Source organism: Electrophorus electricus, chromosome 3, assembly GCF_041902795.1.
Source record: "Electrophorus electricus isolate QZ-2024a chromosome 3, ASM4190279v1, whole genome shotgun sequence".
NCBI classification, from domain to species: domain Eukaryota; kingdom Metazoa; phylum Chordata; class Actinopteri; order Gymnotiformes; family Gymnotidae; genus Electrophorus; species Electrophorus electricus.
The window spans coordinates 12,695,955-12,717,500 of NC_137499.1; the positions used below are offsets into that span (position 1 = coordinate 12,695,955).

Consider the following 21,546-nt stretch of genomic DNA (forward strand, 5'->3'; position numbering starts at 1 on the left):
TTTTAAATCCACTTATTTTAGTAATAAATGCTGTAAATGTAAGTCTTCTAAAATGGGCACCGTTCTCTGACGGTGTGAGGAAGTCCTCATTTGCGTTCCATGAAATTTGGAGAGATTTGGAGACATTTTAATCAAAATACAAAGCCCTATATTTAATTAAAGAGCATTTGGTAAATTATTTGTTAAAATAATGACGAGTTAAAAATTAACAAGCGTTTGTGCGTATATTTGGATGTAGGAAATTGTACTTAGAGCTTGGCAATAGCAAAGATGCATCGTCTGTTGCACCTGACCACGTGGTGGTAACGGTTATATGTAAACCTCTATTCACCCTTAAGCTTCCACTTATATACTGTAATTTTCTTTAAATTATGTTTTTAACAGTCACTGCATGTGATCTTTTTAAAAGCATTTTACCTTGGGTTTTTCCCCTTTGGAGGAGATGGCACCCCACTCACTCGAGTATATTTTGTCCCTACCGTAGTGCTCGACACCTAAACCTGACCGCCAGCTGCTCTGGTACATATCTGTTTATCGAAGAGTCATTTTACTTTATATGCCGGTGTTCACCTCGCTACAAACCCCTACCATCTACAGGCTTTATGGCCTACGTAACCTTTATTTGTAGGTGAAGAGACTGTGGCCCATATGTATTGGTTGTCACTCTGTCTCTGCCTTCATCGCTGGTCACTATTTAATGTCCAGGACCACTGCTGGCTGCAGTAATGTTTTATTGGCAGACCTTTCTCAACACGATGGTGACGTGGTAGTGGCGGTTACATTAGTGTCTCAGGGACATCGATTTTGCTGCAGGTTTTACTAGAGCACCCCCCCCCCCCCCGGTCACTGCTGGGATGAGGCCGTTCCCCCACACAAGGGTGTGGATGGCAAAAGTTTATAGTGTCTAAAAGTGCTTACAAAGTGTTTTCTAATTCATAAATGTTTCTAAAGGTGTGTTGACAGATGCGTAGTGTGTGTGCACATAGGTACTTGCTCGACTGCAACCTGCAATGCTCACTTTGCCTTTGAAACAACCTCTATGTGCACTGTAGCCTCAGTCCCCACATGTCCATGTTAAGACCTTTTTGCGCAGTGATAATTCATTCAAAACGATGACGGGCTGCAGGTTACACCCTGACTCTGGCTCATCAACCTCCGGCAGACAACACAGACATGGGGCCAAATGACATCCCCTTGTGCAGGACCTCACAGACAGCAGTGTAGACTAACTCGGCACAGGAGTCGAATCGCACTGATTGACATGTCTTTCCTAAGGTGATTCATGTGGACTGCACAGAGCAAAAGCCCCAAGAGACAGAACACGCGTACTGTAATGGTGCTCTGATGGTGTAAACGTGTGGGTGTGTGTCTGCATGTGTGTTTACATTTTAAATTCTCTTTGTAGCATCAAATGCAACTATTCTGAATCTCAATATGATTCTTTCTTTCTTTCTTTCTTTTTCAGAATGCTGCCTTTTTATATGGCCTTGGTATGGTTTACTTCCATTACAATGCATTTCAGTGGTAAGTACTAAGGAGTTTTTAGAGACCTCTTAAGTGTCAGATATTTAGTACATCACAGTCACAGCGCTTAAGACTGGATTGTTCTGCTGTCCATTTGTAGAAAGTAATCGCTGCCCAATCACAGTGTAATTACCCTCCTGTGAACACGGGGGCGTGGCTGTAAACAGTGTTTCAAGCTTCTCTCCTGCACTCTGGTGCTGATCTGGGATCAGTTAGCCCGTCCAAGTCAGACTGGCCTGCGGGGTCACAGACTCGGGGGCAGAAGGAGGACAGAACAGGATGGAAGGGGCCCTCATAAAGTGCTGTTAAAGATTAGACCAGCACTTGGTCCAGCTTAAGTAAGTTAGCTACTGATCCAGGCTGCTTGCAAAGTGTTGTGTGTATTGTTGGTCTATATGATTGAAACATGTGGCTAGCATCACTGTGTTATTAGCTAGGTAAAATTACTTGGAGTGCTAGTTTCTGCCACTTCTGCACTGGAGATGCTAAGCTGACCACATGATGGGCTGAATTCCCATAACTCTCTTGGGCAATTCAGAGCTTCCCTTAGCACCTTTGCCAGCCAGCTAACTTGACTGATCCTGGATCAGTATTTACAGACAATTCTAAAGGCAGTTCACACCACACCTTCAGCGGCAACTTCAGCCTCTGAAATTACAGGTGCGATAGGCAGATGGCTGTGATTGGTCAGTGTGGCATGGCTCTTGGTGGAAGTCCGGGGCCAGGACGGTCATGTGAAGAAGCTATTGATGTGTTTCGGCATTTACGTTCACATTAAAAGGCAGTCTAGCAGTGTGGATTGCTTTGCAATGTGGATTGCGTTCACCTCTGACATGAATTCAGTATTTGAAAAGGGATTTCTCTGCTAATTGTTTTTCAGAAAAGAGCTCAAGATGACAAACGCAGTGAAGCGTTGGATTTTCCGTGATGCATTTTCTGTGTGTCAATTTGAGTAATTTGATTTGTGTATTGCATTTCATGTTTTTGTTTTTGTTTTGTTTGTTTTTTTTGCTGTCAGTCACATTAATATGTTGCTTGGGATCTGCTCCATATCTGGAAGCACTTGGCCGAGGTTTATTCACTTTGGTTCTGTAATCGTTTTAGCTTCTTCACTGTCAGCCGTGTTGGTGCTTGTGTTTCAGCCTTCTCATTAAGGCTGCAGATATTCAAATGATTTTTACCCTCTCAACTCGAGAGAGACTTGTCTTAAGCCGAGCATCTGGTCAGGGTGAAGCTGTGCAACGTGAGGGAGATCATTTCAAGCAGCCATTTGGTTTTGGCTAAAATCACGTGACGTGTTGGGCCAGTCGTATCCCTCAGCGACGTCAGCGCTTCCCGCATACTTCACTCTGTGAATTAGCATTGCTGGAGTCCAGGCAGTGCCGTTTCCATGGTGATTATTGGGCAGGCCTTCAAGAGAGTAGAGATCAGACAGTGAAAGCGATGCTGGAACATGATACTGAATTCCTGGTGGCACAGAAGGGAACAACGAGAGATAAAGATCTAGGTGGTTTCATACCTGAAGTGATTACTTATGTTTTATATGAATTATATTACATTTGATCCAGAGAGAACCCACTGTGTCTTTGCAGGGCGATTAAAGCGTTTCAGGAGGTGCTGTACATTGACCCCGGCTTCTCTCGCGCGAAGGAGGTCCACCTGCGCCTCGGTCTCATGTTTAAGGTGAACACAGACTACGAGTCGAGCTTAAAGGTAAGAAAACGTGGAGACCTTTTGCTTCGCCTCGCCAACGTACGTCTGCTCCCCGGTTATGCCGCTGCTACTCTTCCGAAAAACCTGCCGTAGTTCTCTGCTTCGTGATGAGCTCGGGGGGGCGAGTCTTGAGCTGTTGGAGAGCTCTCGGCTGGGTTGCATCTGGATCTAGTGGAGCTGGTCTTGGCAACCAACTTCAGTCAGTTCTTCCAGCACATTTGCCTGCATTAATTTGAGATGAAACGTATCAAAGCAGAATGTTTAATCATGCTTTGAAATAACAGGTGTGGAGTTTTGTTTTTTGTTTTTTGGCCCAAGGCTTTTAATCCTTATACATATGATAAAAACATCTTGTGGGCCCAGTAGGATGTGTGTATGTTTCAGGAGTGCACTGGTGTCTGTCAGACTGAGACAGAGAGGTCTGGTGTACAAGAAACATGGGGGAAACCAAGCTTTTTACAGCCTAGCCACGCCTGGCGTCATTGTACCAGAAGGAAAGCAAAATCAGACCACTTGTTGTCCTCTGTACAATTTACACTGATTTGGAATTGTGGCTGAATGTGACATCATATGGTGCAAATATCCCGTACAGTTTGAGCGCACAGTCCTCTTGGTGTGTGCTCGTGGTTTCAGGTCACTTCTGCTGCAGAGTTTTTATCCTCATGGTGGAGTAAATGGCAGAAAAGCTGATTTGGGCAGCGGTAGAGGGATGTGTGTTTTTTCAAAGAACAGAGGGAGCACTTAGTGTTTTTATTTATTTACTTATTGTGAAAAATAATCAGATTTCTTCAAACAATTGATCCATTTCTCTCTCCGTACTGGCGGTTGGCCTAGGTTATCGATGCCACAGTGGTGAATCTCATGGGGCATTTGTGTTAAACAGCAAATTGGGTTTAAAAAAAAAATCTCAGGCAAGTTATTTGTCATCAGAAGGCCAAGAAATGATGCTTAAATATGAAAAATATAAATCGTTTACCACTGCTTGGAGAGAGAAAAGATGCAATGCTTGCAATTTGCAGAACACCAATAGTATGTCTACGGACAACCTCTCTAAAGTGATGGCAAAAGTCATCAGGAAAAAGAACCCACCATTTGTGATCAAAACCTGTGAGTGGGAAGGGGTGAACTGGCCATTTCCAGACTGCCCCATAGATGCAGGATTTGGTGTGTTACATAATAAATGACACTTCTGCCACACCTGAGTGATCTAACGCTGCCTGAGAGTGGGTTAGCCCTCTGACACAAGACGTCAGTGGCAAAGTACCATGGTGAGAGAGATCGAGAGAGAGATAGAGATGTACTGTTGTGTAACAGGAAATCCAGGGTTAAGGAGTGGGTTGGTTGAAAAAAACAAAACAAAACAAAACAATCCCTTACGTATTGCCACCCAAACGTAGGGCTCTTTTGAAATCAGTTTTATTTCCCCCTCTCAATTCTATTTCATTTTCTCTGTTTTTAAATAAAATTTTTAACAGTTATTCCATTAAGAAACTACAACTTTAGTGTGTGGAGAAACGGTTGTCTTACCGAGTTACCAGTGATTCTGGTTTTGCTACAGCTGGGCTGTGCTTGTTGGGTTTGGTTTGGCCTTGTTCTTGAGCTGTGTTGGATTTAACGTGGTCATTGCAAGTGTCTTTCCTTGTCCAGTCTTTAGCATGTTGACAAAATGTCCAGAAAAGGTGTCGCCTTGATTCACAAAGATTGCTGGGGTTTTGTTGTGAAATACATGCTGCACTTAAGGCTGTGTTTTTAAGAAGATGGAGGATCATCATTGCGGTGTCAGGTTTTCCTCAACTTTTAGACAAAAACAACCCTGACATGTCTGAAATGGTGCCCCAGGAAACAAACTTGCTTGCATTTTTAGTGATGCTGCCAGAAGGAGGCGTCATGATTTTCGCTTCCCTGCAGTATAAATGTAGTTGGTTTTTTCATTGTTATTGGCTTACCCAAAGTTAGTCTCTCCGGCGTTATTTTTGTGCAACTAGCTAGCACATGCACACTGTGATGTATGTGCAAAAAAGGTGTATTGGGATTTGTAGCAAGCGCAGTTGCTAAAATAAGAAATCGAGTTTCTGGATAGTACAAGAATGTGTGTGTTTATTTTAAAGTCTTAATTATGTGTGTTTCTGTCCATGTTCTTCACTGTGGGCGATCAGCCAATAATGGCCAGTTTTTTTTCAGTAGTTTTGCTCTGAAGCTCTGTGGTTAGTGTAGCTACAAGGAATGGAAATGTATACCTCACACTCAGTATCTTGCGCACTGCAAGTCAAAATTACACTTTCCTTAAGATGTTGAGTCTATGTGGTTTCCGTCACTGTATGACATCCTTTTACAAGCACGATAATCTGTGGTTAGTAAGTAATTTATAAAATGCCAAAAAATTACATTTTAACTTTTGGCCACACAAACGCATGACCAACTAATTAACTGCAAATACACATTCACATACAACACTTGATAGGATTTCAACAGATTCTAGCAGGGAATGCTGGGGAACATGAAATAAACTCCAGAACATGTGACCACCTCTCCTGCCGTGGAGAGTGGGGAAATGTTTATCCAGATGAAGACTGTTAATGTGTCAGCTTGGCCATTTTGGTTTCAAATTAGATAAACACAGAATAAATACACAAAATAAAATGTTGGCAGGAGACCTGGTCTTACAGCCTACTGGGATTACACTGCTATAGAGCGTACAAAAACGCACTCGAGGCCCCGACCGGCTGAAAGCCCAGACCAACGGTGATGGTGATCGCAGCAATCTGTTCCGGTCTGAATCAGTCTCTGCTGATAACTTTCAAATCTGGAGCTACTAGAAGCAAAACCAGATCTTTTTTTTTTTTTTTACCTAGCAATGTTTTGGTGGGGTTTTTTGTGTTTTTTGTTTTTTTTTTTTGTTTGTTTGTTTGTTTGTTTGTTTTCAGGATCAAGGTTCATTGTCTTTTCTGAAATGAATCTGCTGAAATGCAGCAGGTCACTTATGTAGTGGCTACAAGAAAAGCGATGACACGCCCTGTAACTCTTACATGGAGTAATTCTGGAGCCTGTCTAAATTCACACCACCTGCCGAGATTACTGTGGTTGCCATTACTGTTTCTTCGTTTGTCTTTATAGTTGCATTATTTCAAAGTTCCTTACTATTCTGAAGCAGCTAGTACCATGGTGATGACCTGCATGGTAACCTCTCTCTTACCCCCCCCCCCCCCCCTCTTCTCTGCAGCACTTTCAGCTGGCTTTGATTGACTCAAACCACTGCACTTTGTCCAAAGCTGAAAGTAAGTACCACAATTCAGAACTCTCTTCATGCAGCGCAAGTGTCTGATCCCACATACCAGACACTGGTGGCAGATTACTGACCGAAGTGCGACCTGAGCTGACGGAAAGCGGTGGACGTTGAAAATAATTTTACACTATGGTGATGGAGAGTTTTACTTAGCGAGCAAGAAATTGACCTTTCAATATAAAGATACCATTAGGGTCGTTAATGTGATTTTCTAGATTGATAAAGCATCATTCTGTGTCTGCCTGCCATACTGTGGCTAATAAGGTTCAGCTAAAATGTTAGTCTGTAATTAGTTCATTTTCCTCTCATTTCATATTGCCTGAAATTGGTTGCCCTGGAAACACCAATCACTCTGCTGCTGGGGTAGTGTTTGTGATCATGTTGCGGGAGCAGTTTAAACACGCACATTCATGTATGAACACACACACACTTGCACTTGTGTACATCAAGGGTAGCTCACCTGAGTGGAGTCATTTCTTGTGTCGAGAGGAGGCTGGGCTGAGCAAGGGAGTCGTCTCCGAAGCAGCAGCCTTTGGTTCACAATGTTTGAATTTGTAATTTAGACAGAGCCTAAATGTATGCGGCCATCTTTTAATATGAGGATGCCTCAGATGAGTTTGCGTTTCAATTTTTGCTCCATCTTTCTGTTTTCCATTGACAGTTCAGTTCCACATTGCTCATTTGTATGAGATACAGGTAAGTCAGAGTCTCTCTTTGTTTTGTTTATTATATATATATGCGCGTGCACATTGGCTTTGCATTCTTCATCCTGCTTCTGTCTCTATGCATGATGCATGGTGCATTTCGTTTCTGTTATTCTTGTGTAATTGTTTATAACGGCGTATTAGCAGTATGTAACGTTCATTCCATAATGCTCGTTGCCATGGCAGCAGGTGACTGAGCCCTTGGCTGCTCTAGGCTAGTTTGGCGTGGTTTCACCTTTTGAGGACACTGTTTCAGTGGTGCAGTGGTAGTTCAGTGGTGAAGGTACCTGACTTGTAATCAGAAGGTCGCTGGTTCAAGTCCCACCATTGCCAAGTTGCCACTGTTGGGCCCCTGAGCAAGACCCTTAACCCTCAATTGCTCTTTTGTACTCAGTCATAATTGTAAGTCGCTTTGGATAAAAGCGTCCGCTAAATTCCAGAAATGTAAATGAGCGGTTCTGACATCATTACATTTCCATACGTTTCATTTTGTGATGTTTAATGCGTGTGTGATCTGAAGGATTGTGGTTGCCTGTCTCACTGTCAGCTGCAGTATGTCTGCATGTTGCTGTAGCGTTCTTGGAAAATGAATTGAAAATTATCAAAAATAATTGTGTTAGGCTCAGTGTAATGTGCATTGAGTTGATGGTGGAAGTGTTGTAGCCCCTGTTCTGTAATTCTGCTCGTTGTGGTGTTCCTGCAGAAGAGATACCGTGCGGCGAAGGAGGCTTATGAAAGTCTGCTGCAGACAGAAAACCTTCCTACCCAAGTGAAAGCAGCCAGTCTTCAGCAGCTGGGTGAGCAGAACAGCCCTGTGCTCAGCACCACAGCACCTGCCTGTGGCTGCACAATGGGGTGGAACACAGTGGGACGTCACTGAAATCTGTCTGTCTGTGGGTGGTTTTGTTTTTGCGATTAAATATGGTAATACTAGACAAACACATAGATGATGACTATATATATAAGAAAGCCGGAGAGGTAAATATTGGGGTAAGGGTGGTGGTGTTTATATACTGCAGAAAGAGAATTGTCTTGTTACACAAACACGTGAAAGGTAAGACTGGAGGTATACACAGGTAATAATGGAGTGTGGGGGGGTATACACAGGTAATAATGGAGTGTGGGGGGGTATACACAGGTAATAATGGAGTGTGGGGGGGTATACACAGGTAATAATGGAGTGTGGGGGGGTATACACAGGTAATAATGGAGTGTGGGGGGGTATACACAGGTAATAATGGAGTGTGGGGGGGTATACACAGGTAATAATGGAGTGTGGGGGGGTATACACAGGTAATAATGGAGTGTGGGGGGGTATACACAGGTAATAATGGAGTGTGGGGGGGTATACACAGGTAATAATGGAGTGTGGGGGGGTATACACAGGTAATAATGGAGTGTGGGGGGGTATACACAGGTAATAATGGAGTGTGGGGGGGTATACACAGGTAATAATGGAGTGTGGGGGGGTATACACAGGTAATAATGGAGTGTGGGGGGGTATACACAGGTAATAATGGAGTGTGGGGGGGTATACACAGGTAATAATGGAGTGTGGGGGGGTATACACAGGTAATAATGGAGTGTGGGGGGGTATACACAGGTAATAATGGAGTGTGGGGGGGTATACACAGGTAATAATGGAGTGTGGGGGGGTATACACAGGTAATAATGGAGTGTGGGGGGGTATACACAGGTAATAATGGAGTGTGGGGGGGTATACACAGGTAATAATGGAGTGTGGGGGGGTATACACAGGTAATAATGGAGTGTGGGGGGGTATACACAGGTAATGATGGAGTGTGGGGGGGTATACACAGGTAATGATGGAGTGTGGGGGGGGTATGCACAGGTAATGATGGAGTGTGGGGGGGGTATGCACAGGTAATGATGGAGTGTGGGGGGGTATGCACAGGTAATGATGGAGTGTGGGGGGGTATGCACAGGTAATGATGGAGTGTGTGTGTGTGTGTGGGGGGGGGGGGGATACACATGTTGCCCTGCACTCATCTTGCCCAAATCGTCCGCTTAAACCGGTCCTTTTAAGCGTTCACAAATCCTTTAAACAATTGCTTACATTCAGTCACAGTAGAACTGCTGTCATGAGCCTGGGTGATCAGGTTTCATTGTAAATGAAGTAAGACTGTAAACAGGAAGGTCTTAAAGAAACAGTGGGTGATAAGCTTACATACACCTGGTCAGTCATGATTTCCCCAGGGCAAGTCAGTCTGGCCCAGGGGTGTGGGTGTGTTTGAGCTGAGTGGGCTGAAGTTGTGAGCTCAATACCTTCCTTCTTTGTCACCTCCAGGCTGGATGCATCACACACTGGAACAGGTGGGGGACCGAGCCAATAAGGACAGCTACGCCATCCAGTGTCTGCAGAAATCTCTCGAGGCAGACCCCAGCTCTGGCCAGTCCTGGTATTTCCTTGGCAGGTCAGAGACAAAGTGTCCCGAAAACCAAAAGGTGTCTCTGAAATCAAAAGAAAGCCAGTGTCTGTTCTGTCAGCACAGAAAGCAGAAAGACCCGTCTCGAACGCATCCTCTCCGTCACAAGCAACGCACGCAGAGCCGGCAGTCGCTGGCACGGGTCGTTAGCAGTAGTCGTTTCTGCTGGTGTGCAGTGCTTTTCGCTTTCTTTGTTCTTTTCCGATCGGCCCGTTTTTACTTCTGAACCGCTCCACTCTGGCGTGTCATATCGGGTGTTTTTGCGGCCGTTGGATGGTATTTTGTCGGGCACGCACAAGGTGAGGCGGATTTACTACCCAGCGATAAAGACACACTGGTGGCTACTGCAGCAGTGTGCGGCTCTGTGGACGAGGCCTTGTATGTTTTAAATTGTTACATTTTTGTGTGCTGTTTTTTTTTTTGTTTGTTTTTTTAATCTGTAGGTGCTACTCGAGCATCGGGAAAGTGCAAGACGCGTTCATTTCCTACAGGCAGTCCATAGACAAATCAGAGGCCAGTGCAGACACCTGGTGCTCCATAGGGTATGAATGAGGAGTGATATTTATTTATTCTACGGATGGTTCTTTCCCATTTTTCCCCCATTACACAATTACACAATCTCCTGAACTCTTTTCCACCTTCTCTTGTGTGTGGTTTTATTATTTTATTTTTTATTCTCTCTCTCTCTCTCTCTCTCTCTCTCTCTCTCTCTCTCTCTCTCTCTCCCTCCCTCTCTCTCTCTCTCTCTCTCCCTCTCTCAGGGTGCTGTATCAGCAGCAGAACCAGCCCATGGACGCCCTCCAGGCCTACATCTGCGCCGTGCAACTGGACCACAGTCACGCGGCAGCCTGGATGGATCTGGGCACGCTCTACGAGTCCTGCAACCAGCCGCAGGACGCCATCAAGTGCTACATCAACGCCACACGCAGCAAGGACTGCAGCAACGTCTCCGCGCTCACCGCCCGCATCAGATACCTGCAGGTAGGGAGGGTGGGCCACCTCATCGCACCCGGACCTCGGTACCCCGCAAAGGCCCTCTGCTTTAGCCTGCCGCAGCCTCCAAGCCCACTGGGATTTAGCGTGTGCTTGTGCACGTGTGTGGGACACCAGGTGCCTGCGAGCCAGCGGTGCCGTTCTGTTGGGAGTCTTCTTTTTTTCTTTTTTTTGCTTCTGAGCAAAGTTTCTCTGTTTCTCATTACATGTTTTCCTCAATATTTTCAGTTCATTTCTTTTACACAGATTTTTTTTTTCCCCACTTCTCCCCATTCTCTGTATGTATGAGTGAGTCATTTTTCATGAGTAATACTGATAGTAGGACCTGCCAAGGTTTGCATTGAATGCATTATGATTTGAAATCCTCTGTAACCAGTGACTTTAGCTAAACTACAGCAGGCCTGGCTGGTTTGGATTAGATGTCCTGTTTTGCACAGACACATCTATTTATCTTTAGTGTTTAGGTCTAAGAGTATATAATTATATACATATATATATCAACTGTTCCACCGCCCCACCATAGATGGCTGTTTAAATATGTTTTTCACGCGTTTTCGTCCTAGGCTCAGTTGTGTAACCTTCAACACACTAGTCTACAGAGTAAAAGTAAAATGCTTCCTAGTATTGAGGAAGCATGGAGCCTCCCTATTCCTGCAGAACTTACCTCGAGACAGGGCGTCCAGATCACAGCCCAGCAGGTGAGACCAGATAGACGCACACCCTGAACACCACAACCCCTGACCCATCATCTCACACACACGCACACACACTTCACACCTCTCAGATACGTAGCTCAGTCACCTTAACCATGCTGCTTGTCCTCTCATGTTACCAGAGGACTTTTTAAAATGGTGTTAGAGTTCTAGGTATGTGTTTTATTTATTTTTTTCCCCCATTAATTTTGACCATAATCGCGATATACCTCAAAGTGTGTTTATTTGACTCCCCGTGGTAAATTACTCAATTGGAATAAAGCAAAGACCTGGAGCATGGTTTATGTGTTTGAGCTTCACTAGTGTAGCTTTAGACATTCTGTGTAGAGCTTTGTTAAACTTGTGCTCAGAGTTGAATCTTGTCCTGTCAGAATACTCTCTCATGCCCTCCTACCCGGCTTGTTTGCTCTACCAGTAAAATCAAAGTTTGGATGAGTCAGAAATAAAGTGAAATCATTCCGCAGGAAACATTTGATTCTCTGTTAGCTGGTTCTTTGCTTCATGCCTGGAGTTCATTTTGGATTATTTTGGCAGGATATAATCAGTTGTTGGATACTCTGAGCACATTTTTGACTGGAGTTAGAAACGTGGAACCTCTACGTGGCCCTAGTGTTCTAGCACCTCTCCAGTACGCTGGCGTAGTTGAGCGGAGTAGTAAGAGAGAGAGAGAGAGAGTGTGTGTGAGTGTGTGTGTGTGTGTGTGTGTGTGTGTGCGCGCGCGCGCATGTACGTGTGTGTGGATGTTTCTCATTAATGGCACAGTACAATGAACTTCATCATTGATACTGTTGTGCTCATTTTAAGTGTTGCTTTTATTGTTTTCACTTTTTCCCCTTTATTCTCAAAGGTGGGTTTATTTACCATGTCCGTTCTCTTGTTTTCTCAAATTAATTTTCTCCACTCACTGGCTCACTCCCTCAGGCCCCCATAATGCAGAGAATCCACTTTTAATGCAGCATGTGGGCAGTTCAGTTCCTGTCTCTCGCCCGTTTCCCCAGGGCTTAGACCAGCCCCGTCAACTCTACGCGCGATTTCATTACCTTTACTCTTATTCGGACTTGCATGGGTGTTCATACAGCTTTGCTGCTTCATCTGTTTGTGGAGGTTTTCAAAGACTAAATGCCAAATACTTGTGCTGATGCTTCATGAAGATTTAGTTGGAAAATGGGGGGGGAACAAGAAGCGTTTTGATGTTTTTGTTTTATAGTGCAAATTATAATTATAAATTGATTTTGAAACATTAAGTCCCTTCTGCAGATGGTATTTAAGGCCAAAATGATGGGAATTTACTTTGAATGTGAAGGTCTAAATTTATATAATTTTACATAATTGCAGATGTAGCAGTTATTTTTGTTTTTGCCTTGTACTGATTGGATTATACTTTAAGTTAATTTATGCCTGTTTAATTTCAGTTTACACGTTGTGCTCTTTAGGATGGTGCATGGGTGGTAGTCATTTTCAATTCCAGGACGAAAAAAAAAATTTGCCATGAAAACCCAAGTTTCCCAAAAGATTGTGTGGAAATGCTTTTTTTAAGCTCGTAACTTAGTCTCAAGTTACTCACCCTGTCTCGTAATGCTGATGTGTGTGTGACGCCGGTGTAATAACAGACTCTGTGGGGTTTTTTCTGTTTTTACTTTCACCTTCTAAGCTGTCTGCGCCTTCGTACAGTTCTTCTGACACCTCAGCACTAGCTTCCCCGGCTCTACTGGAACTTAAAAATAATGACTAAAATAAACAAACTGTGCTTAGTTGTAATATTGCAGGGATAAATATTAGTTTTCCACTGTAGGTCCCACACACACACCCGCAATATTCAATTGAACACAAATGGAAAATAATGAGGGCATAGAGCTATGATGTACATAGTTCTCGAGGCAATCTTAGTAATATAGCACTCGCCACAGTTTGAGGGCGTCTCCTAAATGTTTAAACAAGTCAGGGCCTCGTAACAGAGCAGTTTATCACACTCTGAAGTGTTTTTGGAATTAATACTCGTTCTACAATTAATACCAAATGGACCACAAGAAGAAAGTAACGGTAGGATAGCATAGCGCCGAACTTGGAGGGAAATGCTTACGAATTGGAAGCAACAGGGATGTGTGCATCTGATATGTTTGATGGACTGTTCCAAATAACATTTTACGGTCTTAAAATACTTTTAAGATCCTAAGAAAATCACCGGCTGGTAATGAAATATTATTGAAACGTAGTGTTTAAAAAGCACTAAATGCATATTAAACTAAATCCACCACAGGTTTTATTTTTAAGCTCTGACTTTATCAAACCTCTCAGATTTGTTTTAGAACACACAAATTGGCTACAGTTTGAGTACATCTTAAATCAGCAGTAGCAGTGGTGTCGTTTACTGTTCAGATATGTTACTATGAAATGCTGCATAACTAGCAGAAGTTGTTTTGTTCATCCCTCTCTCAAAGATCTAAACATGTCTGTCACATGACTGATTATTATTATAGGTATGGTCTCGCAGTGTAATCCAAGTTTGGGCTAATTACCCGGTGATTGTATAATAACCCTAGAACTATGATACACAATTGCAAAACCTTGTATCCTGTTCTTCCTGTAGTTAACTTCGTTAGCTGTAATTATTTTCGTTATCCTGCTTTACATTTACAATGATGCTCTTTCCTGTTAGCATTTCTGTTGCTTTATTGGCGTTCCTGTGTTGTTACGCTAGGACTAATCTAACTACAATCTGCGTGCTATTACATGTACAAAATGGCCTTATTTTTGGTGCAAGGGCGTAGCATGTTGCTGATGTACATATAAACAGTTTTCCAGTCATCTTAGCCTGAAGCTGTTGTATTGGACAATGTTGGTGACCCTCATCCAGGCTTGGTGCCCTACATGGCTGAGGATAAATGCATATTGTGCAACAATGCACGTATAACATAAACAACAGGAGGCCATTATCTTCCACTGCAACGTACACCAGGTTCAGACCACATGAATTCAGCCTGGTTTTTTCAAGATTTGGTGCATCTGACGAACCTGGTTTCCTGTTCCTGATGTTGGAGGTCTTTCCGTGTGACCCAATCAAAGAACAGCAATGGACCATCTGGGACAACACCCTGATGAATTAGTTTTATCTTCCTACCTGCTCTGACGGCTCCCACGTAGCATGTTGCTTGAGGTTGACCAATAGGTTGGCCGAGCGCTCTCTGGCGCGCGCGCACACACAAAACACAAACATCAAAAACAAAGAGGGTTGCTGCTAGGCATTTAAGTTGTAGTGATGGTGGAAACACCCAATGATGCATCTTGATATGTTCACTTATCAGAGTATACAATTCCCAAAACCCCATCACTTTTCCTCCACAAGGCCTCCTGTTTGCATACAGAGAACACGGTAGCTAGCTTCATGTAGCTTTTTGCAAGATGTTATGGCACTAAGGTCACCTAATCTGACACATCGTAAGGAGACAAAAATATGTAATCTGATCTTGATGTGGGAAAAAAAAAATGTACACGCTTATCACATTATTATTAAAACAATATAATATTGGCATTTATACCAATGTGTCATTACCGCAGTGTTTCGCTGAAAAAATTTCTTGCACCTCCTGGTGTTTAATTGTCTTGTTCTACATTTTGTAATCTGGTCATTTAAAGCGATTTTTTTTCTTGACCTTTTAGAGGCTGTATTAAAGGTGTGCAGAGGTCCCTGCTGGGAATCTGTGATGCATTAACCTAAACACATAAATTACAAAATAATTCTGGATTTTGTACTTTCTGTGTAACAGTTTTGCAAAGGTTTTCATGAGTATCCCAAATTCGATACTCGGGTTAGTCCTGTCCGTTTTCGTAACTTGAATTCCAGAAAGTAGCAGTAGCTCCTTTTTAAGTTTTACAGGTGAGATGTTTGCATGACTCATGGTAATACACTCACTGGAATTCTAATGTTGTATGGCTAACTGCGTCTTTCTCCCTCTTCACAGCTATTTGATTTGGATTGTGTCGAGATCATATTAGCCTGACTTGACGTGCGGTTTGAATCAATCTAGTATGTCTCCCCACTGGACCGGGCGAAGATTTTATCTGCGCTGTATTACAAGAAGCAAAATTGTGACTGCCATATTTATTGTTGAAACTGCCCATCCATTGGAAGTGTGACTTTACAAATGGATACATAAGCTCGTGCTTCTCTCTCTCTCTCTCTCTCTCTCTCTCTCTCTCTCTCTCTCTCTCTCACTCTCACTCTTTTATTCCCAACCACTTACTTTCCCCCAGGCATGCAAGCCCCACCCCAGTGCAGGAGGGGGTTTATCAGGGGCACATGGCTCAGGGCAGTCTCTGCCCCCCCATGTTGGTCCTCTTGGCCAGGGGGAAGAGCAGCCTAGCCCAGCCAAGCGGAAGAGAGCCTCCAGCCCTGCCAAGGTGCTTTACCCGCGTCTCTCTCTAACCTCTTTCATAAAAGCTACAATCAGACCGCGATAAAAGGATTGAGACTAGGTGGCCGTACATTTAAGAGGCGGTTTTGTTCACTGCAGAGTCCTGCAGAGTGGGGGAGTGGCCTAGCACAGGCGCCGACTCCGACTCCAAGCTGGTACCTGTCTCCTCAGAAGCTACAGGTGAGCTCTCTGCGTCCGCTCTGAATTATCCTAGTGTTTCTCCACAGGAAACACCAGGGAGCTTGTTTTGGTGTTTGTATGTTGCTGCTATGCCTCAGTAGTACAGAACTGCACCAACCACCTGGCGTGGAATCGAATCTTTTCTGATAGGCTTACGTGTGCGCGTTTTGGTCTGCTAAAATCCGACCCACGCAGACTCCGTTCATGCAGTGTTCCTCGGTCCATTTCCGCCTGTTTTCCAGCTACTCGAGCAGATGAGGGCCACGCGGGCAGGTCTGAACCCCATGCAGGTGCAGAGGTTGGAGCAGCTGGAAGCCCAGCTCTCGGCAATGCAGCTACATCAGCAACAGGTATGCGACTCCTGCAGCGGCTCAGGAATCTGCCGTTTCGCTGGTTCTTTAGCATGGCCTGGTCGCTTACATTTTAATGACCTCGATGCCACGCACCAGCTCTGAACGCTGCAGATCTCATAACTGTGCGTGCGCTGTCGTGTGCAGATGAGGCAGAGCGCGTGTGCGCAGGTGCGGCCCTCCCTGCCCAACGGCCCCACGCCCACCCCCTCTCTGCAGCCCCTGCCGCAGGGCGGAGCCGCCCGTGGCCTCTGCACCGCGCAGCCGCTGCCCAACGGGCCTTTCCCCGCCAGCCCCGGGTCAGGCGCCCGTGCCAGCCCGCACCCACTCTCTGTCGGCAATAATCACACGCGGGGAACGGGAACCAACGGAGACGTGCCTTACCTGAACCCCAACGCACTACCTCACAACTGCACAAGCCCGGGCGACGCATGGAGCAGCCAGCATCTTAACTCCACTCAGGTCTCGTCTCAAACGCTGCTCCACCTTCTCCTCGATGTCGCAACACTGCTCTCTCCCCGCTATACTTTCAATCTCACGGAATTCATTGCTACATCTGCTGATTATTGTAATTGCTACTTCTGCCCCACTTGTATTATTTCTAATGCCATTATCATTATTTATAAATAAATAATGATTTTTAGAATTCAGAATCATTATTTAGACTTTTTGCTGTTGGGTAACATTTTACAGGAGGGAGTTCTAACTGAAGCGTTCTCTCCTTCCCTTTTAAAATGTTCTCTTTTTTTCTTCCTTCTTGGCCTGCAGGGGCTTCAGAAAGGCGCAGGTTCACATTGGGCTGGTCCTAATGGAGACCGGGCTCTCTCTTCCAGCGGTTCGGCCGACGGCGGCCCTCGCAATCAGGTTGGACATTCCGTCACGACCCCCGGTGACCCCTCGGAGCCTGCCGTCAATCACCTGTCCTCTCCCTCCCCTTCGTCGGCCTCGTCCCCGGCGTCGTCCTCCGCGCACACAGCTACCTCAGGTGTCCCCCTGACCAAAGAGAGTGACCCGCCACAGGGCAACGGTTCCACTGCCTCCAACCACCGCAGCCTCAGCTGCACCCCGCCCACGTCTACGTCCGGCTCACCCGCTGCCCACTCCGCAGACAATCCCCGCCTCGCCGCCCTGCTGGCGGGCAAAGACAGCCCCGCCGCGGGGCCCAGGATCAACCACGTCCTGCCGGGCCCGGGGGGATCCGCCGCCTCCTCGCCTGCCTCGGCCCTGTCCGCCACGTCGTCCCTGTCGCCCCGCGCCAACAAGCCCAGCCCTGCCCCGCCGGGACCCCCGCCTGCCATCACCGTGAACGGGAGTGGAGGGGGGGCTTGTTCCGAGGACTCGCACAGCCCGCTGAAGGTCGAACCACCGGAGGTCCGTCTCAAAGCGGCCGCTCCTCAGAGACCCTCGCACTCCTCGTCCACAGTATCCATCTACCCCACGTCTTCAGACATCCTCAAAGCATGCAGGTGGGTTGGAGAATCTCTCTCTGTGCTCATCGTACATCTCCCCCTGGTGGTAGGTTGTGATTTAGACACTTATGTGGTTTGGAGAATCTTTTTAAATAAATAAATATAGCTGTGTGGTATTTTTGCCCCTTATACCCAAGTATCCTCCTGAAAAACTTCAGTTCTGACCCTAACGTGACATGCCCGACCAGCTTGTCTTGGATAACTTTTTAGGCACTAATGTCTCTCCAGTAGTAGTGTAGAATATCCTTACATCTTTGACGTTTGTATTCCCACTTTTGCCGTACTGTGCTGTCATTACATAGGCCGTTCCTTGGTGCATTCGCCTGGGTGGGTGTGGGTTGCGTGCGCCTGCCTGTTTTTTTGGCTGTGCGTATTAGTGGTTTTCTTAGTATGCTTCTCCTGGCCGTGCAGGAGCCTAGGGAGGAACGGCCTGTCCAGCATCAGTGTCCTGCTGGATAAGTGTCCCCCTCCACGTCTCCCGGTTCCCCCCTCCCCTGCTCTGCCCAAGGACAAGCTCAACCCCCCCACGCCCAGCATCTACGTGAGTTGCAGCGCGCACACAGCTGGGCCCGTGTGCCAGTACCCAGGGACTGAATGGCACCTTTGGGCTTTGTAATCTCTGTCCAGGATTAACATTTCTTCTGTGTTGCAGTTGGAGAATAAGAGGGATGCCTTCTTCCCCCCCCTGCATCAGTTCTGCACCAACCCATCCAACCCAGTCACGGTCATCCGGGGCCTGGCAGGAGCTCTTAAACTGGGTTAGTGTGTGGGTGGGTGGGTGTGTGGCTGTGTGTGTGGGGGTGGCTGTGTGTGTGGGGGTGGCTGTGTGTGGGGGGGTGGCTGTGTGTGGGGGTGGGTGGCTGTGGGGGTGTGTGTGTGTGTGTGCGCGCGTGCGTGTGTGTGTGTGTGTTCGTTCGTGCGTTCGTTCAAGAGAAACATAGTTCCTGATAGGGCTGCACGATGTGGTCAGAATTGCAATGTGCAACAACGTTTTTTGATGTATCAGTATGGATATGAAATATAATCAATGATTAAAATTGAGAATTCCAGTGACTCTGAATAGCGTCACATTCACAACGGTCTAAGACTTTATTCCTTGAACAAACAGTAAGATGCATATGATCTTTAAAGGCCTTTCCTCAGTTCGGGCCTATGACCCTTTTCTTGTTGCTACGCAAGTGAACTGCTTCACCTCAATGGGATCGTGACAGAAGACTAAAAGGTTAATGAATCTTTATTCTGAGGAAAAAAGTTTTAAAAAAACGTATTTTGGTTTATTTATCCTTCCACAGTAGTTGGCTACTGATTTTAAAGTTTCTGTCAACGTATACTGGTTCTGTCAGACACTTAGTGCTGTAACCTGTAGGTTTTCAGCGGTTTGTGCCAAAGAGCATTTTCATACTCACGACAGCAGTTTAAATTAATTGAACATCAGCTAGAACACTCGTGTTGACATTTTATTTATTTTGTGTAACCCTGTTAATATATAAACAAGTTTTCCATGTTTGTTTGGTTTGAAACCAAAATATTGCCAAACTGACAGTTGACACACTTCTTCTGTACTGGAGTGGCGTGGGTCACGTGTACTGGACTTTGTCTGCCGGAGTGGCGTGGGTCACGTGTACTGGACTTTGTCTGCCGGAGTGGCGTGGGTCACGTGTACTGGACTTTGTCTGCCGGAGTGGCGTGGGTCACGTGTACTGCAGTTTGTGTTTCTTTTGTATGTACACCAGCATTTATACGGCAGTATGTGAGACAACAATGATTTGCTTAATGTTATCACTGATTTTAAATTATTGCAGTATTTTTGATATGATTGTTTCCAGTGCTAGATCTCTCACACTATGCCTCCAGCCTAATTTTGTCACGTGTGCATAATAGAGTGAAAAGTTAACTGTGTATCTGTGTGTAAACGTTTGGTGAATATTTTTCATTTGTGATTTCCATGGAAACAGGATAAGCCAATGAAACCTTTGCACTTGTCTAAGTGCCAATCATATTAGCACTTGTGTTTTGACGCTAGTGATTGTTGGCTCTGTTGGCTTTATTGCTAGCACTTGTGTAAGTGCTAATCTTGTTTGCAATTGTGTGTTAGGACTAAGGTTAGCACTTGTTTTAGCACTAATCATATTTGTGCTGAGCAGAGCTGCATTTGTAGTTACGCGAAGTTCAATCAATTCAGCGACTGATTGAGAAACGTACCGGTGTGTGAGAGTAAATGGACAAAGGAGTGATGAGAGGCATATTAGCCATGAACTAGCTGTGTTCTCTGTAACAACCCCCATTGCTAGATTCATGAGGTTTCCCTACCAGTGAGGATTCCTGCTTTAAGTGTAGGAAGTAGTGTGTATGTAGCCTGTGTGCTCCTCTTACAAACTCTGTGAAGAATTCAATGCATCTGAAACATTTTTGTGTTAATTTGGAGTCTCACAATGAGATGTTGTAGACTTTCTCCTGTTTTCTTAACTGAGATTTGATTGCTCGATTGATCAGTCTCTATGCAGCGCGGCACTGCCTTCTCCGGTTCACTATTTTCCGCTGCTCCGTACACCTGCCGTTTCAAACACGTGCGTTCCTACACTTTTCTCTCTGTCCCGGCCGTAGACCTGGGCCTGTTTTCCACCAAGACCCTGGTGGAGGCGAACCCTGAGCACTTGGTGGAGGTGCGGACGCAGCTGTGTCAGCCGGCTGACGAGAACTGGGATGCCAGTGGTGCCCGGAAGCAGTGGCGGTGTGAGAGCACCCGCTCACTCACCACCATCGCCAAGTACGCCCAGTACCAGGCAGCGTCCTTTCAGGAGTCCCTGCGGGTAGGCCGGACACAACACGCCGTCTCTCTCCATCTCGAGCTTAGACACACCACAGCAGGTACAGAACAGAAACTCTCACAAACACACCACAGGAGGTACAAAATAGGTGCACACACACCACTGGAGGTACAGAACAGAAACTCTCTCTCTCTCTCTCACACACACACACACACACACACACACACACACACACACACACGTAAACACGTCCCCCCCCCCCCCCCCCGAAGGAACAGGACAGGTGTGCGCACACACATACACACACGTAAACACGTCCCCCCCCCCCCCAAAGGAACAGGACAGGTGTGCGCACACACACACACACACACACACACACACCCCAGCAGGTACAGGACAGGTACACACACACCCCAGCAGGTACAGGACAGGCACACACACACACCCCAGCAGGTACAGGACAGGCGCACACACACACCCCAGCAGGTACAGGACAGGCGCACACACACACCCCAGCAGGTACAGGACAGGCGCGCACACACACACCCCAGCAGGGACAGGACAGGCACACACCCCCCCCCCAGCAGGGACAGGACAGGCGCACCACCCCCCCCAGCAGGGACAGGACAGGCACACACACACCCCCCCCAGCAGGGACAGGACAGGCACACACACCCCCCCCAGCAGGGACAGGACAGGCACACACACACCCCCCCCAGCAGGGACAGGACAGGCACACACACACCCCCCCCAGCAGGGACAGGACAGGCACACACACACACCCCCCCCAGCAGGGACAGGACAGGCACACACACACACCCCCCCCAGCAGGGACAGGACAGGCACACACACACACCCCCCCCCCAGCAGGGACAGGACAGGCACACACACACACACACACCCCCCCCAGCAGGGACAGGACAGGCACACACACACACACACCCCCCCCAGCAGGGACAGGACAGGCACACACACACACACACACCCCCC

At 46.3% G+C, this 21,546-nt stretch overlaps 1 protein-coding gene across 4 annotated transcripts in view; it reads left to right on the plus strand.

Annotated features, from left to right (window-relative positions):
* kdm6al (lysine (K)-specific demethylase 6A, like) overlaps positions 1-21,546 on the plus strand; it is a 52,856-nt gene that overhangs the window by 15,422 nt on the left and 15,888 nt on the right. For 2 of the 4 annotated variants that reach the window (XM_035522878.2, XM_081710389.1), the window contains 17 exons: positions 1,466-1,524; positions 3,117-3,237; positions 6,458-6,512; positions 7,182-7,216; positions 7,928-8,021; positions 9,533-9,659; positions 10,115-10,213; positions 10,433-10,652; positions 11,228-11,362; positions 15,629-15,775; positions 15,889-15,969; positions 16,212-16,319; positions 16,467-16,781; positions 17,088-17,785; positions 18,200-18,329; positions 18,441-18,546; positions 20,393-20,598. In XM_035522878.2, coding sequence (XP_035378771.1) covers positions 1,466-1,524; positions 3,117-3,237; positions 6,458-6,512; positions 7,182-7,216; positions 7,928-8,021; positions 9,533-9,659; positions 10,115-10,213; positions 10,433-10,652; positions 11,228-11,362; positions 15,629-15,775; positions 15,889-15,969; positions 16,212-16,319; positions 16,467-16,781; positions 17,088-17,785; positions 18,200-18,329; positions 18,441-18,546; positions 20,393-20,598 — 2,736 coding nt within the window. The remainder of the gene's footprint in view (positions 1-1,465; positions 1,525-3,116; positions 3,238-6,457; positions 6,513-7,181; positions 7,217-7,927; positions 8,022-9,532; positions 9,660-10,114; positions 10,214-10,432; positions 10,653-11,227; positions 11,363-15,628; positions 15,776-15,888; positions 15,970-16,211; positions 16,320-16,466; positions 16,782-17,087; positions 17,786-18,199; positions 18,330-18,440; positions 18,547-20,392; positions 20,599-21,546) is intronic. The other 2 variants (XM_081710388.1, XM_035523185.2) reach the window with 2 other exon arrangements.